The sequence below is a fragment of the Engystomops pustulosus genome, chromosome 8, assembly GCF_040894005.1.
Source record: "Engystomops pustulosus chromosome 8, aEngPut4.maternal, whole genome shotgun sequence".
Taxonomy (NCBI): domain Eukaryota; kingdom Metazoa; phylum Chordata; class Amphibia; order Anura; family Leptodactylidae; genus Engystomops; species Engystomops pustulosus.
Window position 1 is genome coordinate 32,097,932 of NC_092418.1, and position 9,838 is coordinate 32,107,769.

Consider the following 9,838-nt stretch of genomic DNA (forward strand, 5'->3'; position numbering starts at 1 on the left):
AATAAAATCTCCTTTATTATATGGATCAGAAAAAATGTATATAGTTATGTCTTAACACCTTTATATAAATTCACAAACCTTGAGTTTGTATCGCAGTGTATAGTAGATAGTATTTCTGTGTTAGTCTGAGACTAATTACAGCCATGGGACCTTTAATGGGCACCATGCAGTCATTAGCCAGTCAATTAAAGATGTCGACGCCCAGCTGCAGGTATAGGCAGCACCTAAAAGGTTAAGTGTCCCAGTTAGTGCCATAACCGAACCCAACAGTTTCCGGCAGGAGTCAGCTCGCCGCGTATGGAGAGGGCTTCATCTGTGGTCCCTCTCCATACTCCCCTTCATGACCACCCGAAGTATATTTACAATGGGTGGATGTGAAGGGGTTTAAGGAAATCTACCATCAAAATCCATCATGATAAACCAGGGACACTTGCTCATAGATCCAGGCACCGTGACTGTGGTAATCTTCTAATATTCCATCTCCCCTCAGCACTTCTCCCTCCTCTGCTTGATGTAATCTTATAGCAGCAGAGAAAGTTTCAAAACACAGTGGGAGGGGGAAGTACTCATGTACAGTGTCTGGCCAATTTGCTTAATTTTAAAAGTTGATTTTAGAAGTACCTACCATATAGACTCTTTCAGCGGTATATACAGTGTATATACCTAACATAAGCTTCAATGGAGTATACTGAGCCAAACATGGTTATATGACAATAATACTAAGTAATAAACAAAAAGAAACCCATATTTAACATGTACATGTTTATCCACCTGTACAAAAATGACAATCCTTTCTTAGTGGAGTTCTTAGGAATCCTTTTTTAAATGGAGGGGGGGGGGGGCTGGGCCTTGTTAGAGATGATGGGAGTAGATTAAACAAGAGCAGTACATACAGAGATCAGTGGTGAGATCAGCAGCCACATTATCAATGGTCTGTCTGCAGCTGGATGAGACGCCACCATTATATAATATTAAATCACTGACATTTTATATGAAGCTTCAGATCTCCAGGGAAAGCAGCCGCTTGCTTGTTGTACTTTTCCAGAATATTTTCTTACCATCAGATTACACATGGGGACTAAGGAAAGATAGCCCTGGGAGATAGCCAGCTTACTACATGCCATGGGCAGGATCTATACAGTACATTGTAGGCCGCATATTCAAGACCAAGTCTGTAACAACATGTGATCAAAAACATAAAATTAATTCTTGACTTTCCCACATTCATAACAGCTTTATTTTTGCCAGAGCAAGTTCCTTCTTTCAGTTCATAGGACAATGTCAGGGAAGCAAACAAGTATAAAGATTATCTTATATTAGACTGTAATCTCACCTAGGGAATTTTTTTTAATTAAAAAAAAACATTTAAGGTGAACTTGTACATGTGAAAATGCAGTCTAATCTACTGACAGTATATTGTAGAGCAGGAGGAGCTGAGCAGATAACACTCGATGTAAAACCAGAAGACATGTTATAGAGCAGGAAGAGCTAAGGCAATTGTATAAAGTGCCCTATCAGCAGGCAGCATGTTATAGAGCATGAGGAGTAGAGCAGATTGTTATTTAGTTGTGTATGGATTCAGTATAACATGTTTTTTATGACATGTAGTCCAATGTATTGCACACCAGAGAAAGTTACAATTTTCAATTTAATATAAATCTGCTTAGTAGTGATGTGTCGTTCACGATCAAACCGGCTCTAAGAGCCGGCTCTTGTTCGTGAATGACGGAAGTTGGCTCCCATCAGTGAGCTGATGGTTCACTTAACCCCACCCAACTCACCACGCCCCTTTAACCCGATAAAATCCGGTTAAAAGTGGAGTGGTGTGGGGTGATTTACTGGCCTGTGGCTCCCTATTATGTATATAATACTGAGTTGTTCAGGAGCCAGAAGAGCCGGCTCTTCTTAATGAGCGAAGCCTAATGATCCAGCTCACTAAGAAGAAACGTAATCCCCATCACTACTGCTCAGCTCCTCCTGCTCTGTAAGATGCATCTGGCAGAAAGGACACTATGTACAACCTGCTCAGCTCCTCCTGCTCTATAACATGCTACCTAAAGATAGGACACTATATTCAATCTGCACAGCTCCTTCTCTGCAACATGCTTCTAGCAGAAAGGACTGTATGATCAATGTGACCTGCTCCCTTTAATCACGGTCACTGGGTTACCACTGTTCTCACCAAAATCGTGTTGTTGTAACAACAATATGCATGAAAGCCACATAAACAGACATATCCCATCTACAGCCTTGTGATAAACAAGACCTTGAGAATATATCATTTTTCCCTAGCAAACATAGAGTACACCAATTATTACTGGGAAAGTACACTGTAGGCTGCAGCGATAAAAAAAAAGGAACCACGTCTGAGCCGAGTTATAACAATGAGCAAGAAAAATGTTTCATAGTTTCTTATACTATCAACTTGTGGCAAGAAAAGAATTCGGAAAATTCAATGTAATAAATTGAACGCAGATGTTCCTCAAAACACAAATAAGAATGGTCTCACTTCATGGCAACCAAACAGGTCAGCCCACTTCCTTCTTAAAACAAATGCTACAGGTCCCTGGAGCCTTCCCGTTCCCTTAAAATAAAACATATGTACAGACGGGTCCCCACAATCCGCTCCGCAGGTGGCCATGCAGGCAACTTACTTTATGGTCTCATTTATTATTAAGATTTATACCGTCACCAAAAATCTATCTGAATTTATAGGGTCAAATAGTTTAAACATCCTTTTCCTCCAGACAAAAGTCATCTGCGTTTTTTCAGGGAGATGAGGAGGACGCGGCTTTCCAACACGCCAGGAGGAGAAAAGGCAGGAAATGTGGAAAATCATTCGAAAGAACAGATTTTATTTACTTTTCCTTCATTGTAGGAGAACCTGGGTTGTGCCTCATAAACTATGAGAAGAAGCTGCGAAGACATCAGAACTACACGATGCAGCGGTCACCCACCTAAAAGATTATCGCCCATCCTGATCACATTGGGGCACATTTACTTACCCGTCCCGTTGCGTCCGCCGATCAGGAATGTCCGCCGAGGATTCGGGGCTGCCGCAATTCACTTACAGCGTGCATCCGATTTCTTGAATGTGTCGCTTCCCACTCAGGTACACCGGAGTTCAGAATCTTCTTCCCGGTGTATGTGAGTGCTGATCTTGTGACACAATTTGAATTTTAAATTCCGCGGGTTACCCAATGGCCACGCCCCCCGATTTGTGTCACATGCAACCCGGCGCCGATGGGCCACAATCTGATCGTGTGCGCCAAAAACCCCTGTGCAATTCAGGGCATATCTGACATATTGTATCTTTAGGTCTGACCACCGGACATGACGCCTGACCACTACACGTATTGAGAAAGGACCCATCAAAATTACTCAGGGTCAATGCTCAAACATTGACTTCACTCTTTTTGGTTAATTTGTGCTCCAAATAGACTTTTAGTTCTCGGATTTCTATTCATGTTAATTGGATTAAATTGTGTTCAATTTTTAAATTAAATTACATTTTTATTTAAATAACAAAATCATGAATAATAAGGTAAATTAATTTCAACATTATCCAATTTGAAATTTTAGTTTAGAATGAAGATATTTTTATAAGGAGGACCCAGAGCTCACTATAACAATGAGCCAGATGTAATAATTTACTTCCCCTGTGGAGGCGCTGTTGAAAAACTGAACAATTACTTCAAGAATCAGGGGGAAGAGAAGAAACAGAATTGTTACACAGATTATATTTGGGGTGGTCTAGCTACATGAAGGGCACAGGATAGGGGATAATTTGCTGTTCAGTAGGGGTCCATTGTACTCCAAGTGTATGAATGAGCAGGTCAAATATGGGCACTGCTGCGCCATTCACTGTCCATGGTATAGACACAATAAGCAGAGCACAAGATTATCACCGTCAGAGCCATAGAGCTGAATAAAGCAGCAGGTGCACGTGACACCAGCTGATCTGTTCTTTCAGGGGTATACCGGACCTCCGTTCTCCTGATCTGTGGGACTATCGATCAGTAACTTATCCCCTGTGTATATGGGGAAAGTTTATACGGCTTGACAACCCCTTTAAAAGGACATTACCACCAGGATGAAGGACTGTATGCAAATGAGCCTGAGGGGCTCCAGGCTCCATTAACACCTATGGAGCACGGAGCCCCTCAGGCTCATTTGCCTACAGTATCAGTAGATGACCTTAAAGGCAATTTTTTTTACACTATATGTCAGAACCTTGAACTATGTTGAAAGCCAACAATAGGTATAATCCATTGGGGACGTGTTTAAATTCCCTGCAGCGCCACCACAGGTGATATGAAAGCATTACACAGATATTGTTAAAATCCCCTTTTCCAATGATAAAGATGATTAAATTGTTTTCCGCAATGGGGTATATAAAACGTTTTCCTACACTGGACAACCCCTTTATCTCATCTATGCGAAGGGGGAAACTTCTACATAAAAATTATGATTCTTAAAAAAACTAAACTTTGCTATTCAGAGAGTCTAAGGACCTTAACACAGGCAACAATAAGAAAACAACAAGTTCCTAAATGTTTCCTGTGGATTCTAAACTGGCCACAACTTCTGCCGCAGCAACCATTGGGTGGAAGAATTATCCATCGGATAAGAGAACATTTCATAACGATTATCCAATCACATGTCCTAAGAAACTGCCAGCCATCAAAATATCATATGACCGCGGGTACATCAGGACAAATTAGAGAAGGAGTCAGAACACAGAACTTTCCATTGTTTTATATTGTAAAGAATGAAACACAGGGGATGTTAGTGTTGGTTCTTTGTTGACAATAGGAATAAAAAATAACCAATAAATACATAAAAATGAAAAAACAGTCATGTAATATGACTCTTCTATACAGTGTTCTGCGATTACTCAACAAACCACATGTAATATGTGACAGTGCGCAGGAATGTGGTCCGATGGCAGGAGACGTTGTTCTCACAATACAAAAAGACCCTGAAGGGATCGAAACAGGAGAACCGGAAATAAAAATAAAAAAAAAGGGGGAATTCCAAAAAAAAGAAAAAAAAAAAAAAAACTTCCAACATCTGGTGAGATCAAGGAATTGTGGACCCCACTAATTTCCCAGGGGTAGAAGCTGTGATGTGTGATGGATCTCAGGTCAGAGATCTCTGGAATTTACAATCTGGGATAAAGTATAACTCTGGAAAAGTCCATGATTTAAAGGGATACAACCACAAGGTCTTACATTTTGCTCTTATAATCATCTGTGACATGAAAATTTATGTCATCTTATATCCATTATATGAAAATGAGGGCATAAGTGCATTGTGGGTGTATCCAAGCGCCCATTAACAGTGTAGCATGGGCCGCACCTGTACTTACCACAAGAATAATAATTAGCACATGCCAAGAGCAGCACGACTATACCAAGCATGGGCACAGAGAGTGCCCTAATAAAATATTATTAAAGGGCTTGTCAAAAATCTGCAAAACATGGCCGCTTTCTACCATAAAGCGCTCCACTCACCACAGAGTGAAAGAGTCTTGCAGCTCAGAGGTATAGAAAGAAATGTAGCCGAGCTGCAATACCAAGCCCTACCTATGGACAGGAGTGGCGCTGTTAATGGAAGAAAGCAGCCGTGCCCTTTCAAATTCCAAACATCCCCTTTAAGTCAGTCACTGGTCAGTTGGTGGACTTGAAGGACATCTACCACTAAAATCCGGGGACACTTACTCATAGATCCAGGCACCGTGACTGTGGTAATCTTCTTATATTCGTTATCCATGGCCTCCTTCCTTCCAAAATGAACTTTTAAATGATGCTAATGAGCCAGGAGGGTTCTGCCTGGATCTATGAGTAGGTGCCCCTGGTTTATCATAATGGATTTTGTTGGGAGATTTCCTTAATATGTTTTGCAGAGGTTGAAAATCATGGCTGCTTTGTTCCCAGAAACAGCTCCACACACCTGACCATGGATTGTATTGGTATTACAGTTAGGATGGGTAGAAATGAATGGAGCTCAATACCAGGCACTACCCATAGTCAGGAGGGGAGCTGTTTTCAACCTCTGGACAACCCTTTAAACTTATGAAGAAAGTTTGCTGTTGTCTGGTTCCAAGTTCAACCTCAGATCAACTGGACCATCATGTACCCAAAACATAACTGGGTACACTGACCACCAAATGTACCTAGTAGTACATTAGCTTTTAATCTGAAAGAGCCCATTATTCATTGACCTCAAAAAATGATGATAGATGGAGTTCCCCTTTAAGGATTACAGAACACAAGAGACTTGTAATCAGATGCTGATGTATGATGAGGGCAGATTAGAAGAGACATCTCATTTACCCGACCATCAATATCCTGGAAGCATCATCAGATATGAGCAATGATAGCATCAGAAGAGGACAACTGCTGCCCCCCCCCCCTCCCCAAACCCCTCTCATAACAGAGTATTGTCTAGGGTTCAAAGCAACACAAAAAGCTCTGCAAACACAATGAGCCGGACAGAAGATCCGCAACTTCAACGTAAATGTCTGCGTCTCCCTGACATGCGGCGCGTTACCTCCTCCACACACAGCTCAGGCATTCATTACACCCTGCCAAGGGTGGGGAAGAAATAACACACAGTTTCCTTGACTCCAAGTTCCAGTATCCATTTACAGGACTATCCAGCCAGACAGGGGTGCTGCCTCAGGAATGGAGAACGTCTTGGCTGGAGTTTGGGGATTAGGGAGGGGGGGCTTCAGCCACCCACCTAGTAGAATAACATTACCGTATCCAGAGGTTTTATATCACCCAGGGGGCTGCATTACAGCGCAGGGTCTGTTCAGTCTATACCCTATATAATGCCCTATAGAGCGGTGGCCTCATTCTGCATCGCTGCCATCTCCCTGGTATACAGCGCGGGGCACACACCGGTGTTGCTAGGATACAAGCTGCGTAAAATCTACTATCCTTACGTGAATGGTGATGGTTTGCAGAGGGCATGACACGATGTGTATTGCCGCCTGTGCCCTACCTACCTGGTAAACAAGAACTTTGGGTGCCCCCCCTATGGCACGTGGCGTCTATACTAAGCATCAATGCCATTTACAAGGACATCAGCTGGCGCCCAATCCCTGCCCATCCATCATCTGTTTTAATATTATTACCTACAGCGGGTGCAACTTTTACAGCGTCGTCCATCCAGATATTGCTAAAATTAACCCCTAATCAGAACACTCCGGTACCCCCCCCCCCCCCATCCCCCCTTGGTAAATTGTGTTACGCATGCAGTCTCAACCGGTTAACCATCGCCTCACTGAATCACGAATGAAAAAAAAATAATAATATGACACTTCACCATTAACCCATTCCTCGCCAATGACAACCACTGCTGCGGGTGCATTCTCGTATCGTTATAATTAACCCCTAATAGACCGATATGTACTGAGCAATTGCCGAAAATGATGAAAAATGTATTTTATTTTTTTTTTATTTGGAAAACGTAGGATGGTTTTGGTGCTATATCTACACATTGGTGCTATTGCCCTAATGGGTGGGTGGGGGGTGTCCCTGTGCACCCATGTTTCTCATAGGGTGACATTGGCTGGGAGTGCACTGGTTAACTACCTGCTCATGGACATTTCCTAATAGTGACACATACTAAAGGGCATTAACCCCTCACTGGCCATGCACGGCTGCACACGCCGCAGAAATGACATTTAACTCCCCCGCTGCCGGTGCGGGAACTGCTCCGCTATAACAGCAGCGACACAAGGACATGGCTACTTACCGGCCCCGTCTTCCTCCATTCCGGGCTTATGTGCAATGGATGAGCAGAACCGAAGCGACTATAAGAGTCTCCAGTGATCGCAGCAGAACCTCCTCCACAGTCCTCACTCACTCACAGCCACCGAACCACTGCAACCCGAGACGCAGCTGCCCTCACTGCGTCACCGCCCACCGTCACATGACCAGCCTGGCGCCGCCCTGCACGCGGTGGTGGGGGGGGGGGGGGGGTGTCACGTGACGCTGAGGTGTGTATGTGTGGGGAGTACATAGGAGGCAGGGAACCTGTCATCATGTCATATCACCCCCCATACACACACACACACACCACACACCACACACCACACACAGCTAGAGAGCGGTCTAATAGTTCTTACAATACGTGATCCGAGATGATCTTTTCATCAATTCTCACTGAATCCCCTACAAATAGTTTTTTACAATTGGTTAAAGGGCTTGTCCCATTTTAGTACATTAATATTTCTTATATCATGAGAATATTTACAATTTTTCTCTGCTTGCTGTCATTACATAGAAAGCTTCATTGTTTACCTCCTGTGGATAAACACTGGTCTCTGGTCATGTGATGTCCCACAGGTGCACTTTATGCCCTTGGCCATGTGATGTCACACAGGTGCTTGGCTCGTTATATATATCTAGTCATGTGATGTCACACAGGTGCATGGCTCATTATATCATTGGTCATGTGATGTCACACAGGTGCACGGCTCGTTAAATCCCTGATTTACAAGCGCTTGATTGTACAGAGGGGCACGGGTGAGCCCACGACCTGAGATATGGGTCATGGAAGCACCCATGACACCTAGGTCCCAACCCCAAATTTATTTAGAAGTCTGGGTCCAGATACAGCTCACTCTACACTCTTTGCCTTTAATGCCCACAGGTGTTAACTATTTAGTTGCCACTGGCAAGTTGGCAGTCGCATTTAAATTGCTGTGCCACTGTGATTTAAATGCCATTGGAGACTTTGATAGTAGCAATTCAAGGGTTACCCACCTCAATTGGGTATACTAGTGGGGGTTTTCATAAAATAAACAAAAACGATTATTTGCTGAAATGAGAATGCAGAGTTTGAAGTGTTTCAGGGGGCTCCGGTTCCAGCACAATTAACTAAGGGTCCGCAGAGCACATTTTTGTCGGGTATCCCGACTATTTCCGTTTTGCGACGAATTGCCCCGGGTTTTTGGCGCACGTGATCGGATTTTGGCGCATGCAACAGAAATGGGGGGGGGGGGCGCCGGACAACCCGACGGATTCGGACAACGCGCAAGATTTAACATTTAGAATTGTGTCGCAAGACATGCACTTACAAGCACAGGGAAGAAGAAAGTGAACTCCGGCGGACCGCAGCGCAGAAGCGACGGATACAGGAACTCTGGCACACAATCTTCATGAACCGTGCCAGACTTCATCCTTGTCGGACCATCCGAATCGGGGATCGCGACAGGACCGGGTAAGTAAATTTGCCTCATTATCTACACTCCCTGCCTTATCCAAACCCGGCTTTACTCAGCAACATCACTGTGTTATTACACAAGATCTTGCACCTGTGTAGTAGATCTGGTGGTCCAATGGCTCCTTTGGTCCGTTGCGCATGCACAGCATACACCCAGAAGAAACCTCACCGGAGAAGATTCAGGATCCACTTCAGCGATACTGCATCCATAGATACAACTTTTCATAGGTAAATTTCCACCTCTAATGGAATGGCCCCTTTAGGTCAGGGCTGGCTCATGACACACGAGAGGTGTGGATCCTGCTTTTGGAGCATGTCCTACATGGAACTGACCCACTTCTTGCATCTGGGCTGAACAGAGAGTTTGCTGGGTATACCAGACCAGTCTCTATTGCTAAGGTAGCGTCAAAAATAGGCACATCCTATAGATTTAGCTCGCCAAGCATGCGCGGCAAACTCTAAGTTTCATCCAACTGCAGGAAGGGAGTCAGACAAAACTATTTACACTTCTCTTTAAATGGCACAAAGGACACACACACACGTATGTTGTTATTCTATTTAACACCTAAAGGACGGACAAGGATAAGTGGCTGCCTGA

At 43.7% G+C, this 9,838-nt stretch overlaps 1 protein-coding gene across 2 annotated transcripts in view; it reads right to left on the reverse strand.

Annotated features, from left to right (window-relative positions):
- CYTH3 (cytohesin 3) overlaps nt 1–8,361 on the reverse strand; it is an 84,838-nt gene extending 76,477 nt beyond the window's left edge. Inside the window, exon 1 of one of the 2 annotated variants that reach the window (XM_072120561.1) lies at nt 8,316–8,361. In XM_072120561.1, the coding sequence (XP_071976662.1) occupies nt 8,316–8,346 (31 nt within the window). In that variant the 5' untranslated portion in view covers nt 8,347–8,361. Of the gene's footprint in view, nt 1–7,767; nt 7,936–8,315 lie in introns of those variants that run through there. The other variant, XM_072120562.1, reaches the window with a different exon arrangement.
- Between the last annotated feature and the right edge of the window lie 1,477 nt (nt 8,362–9,838).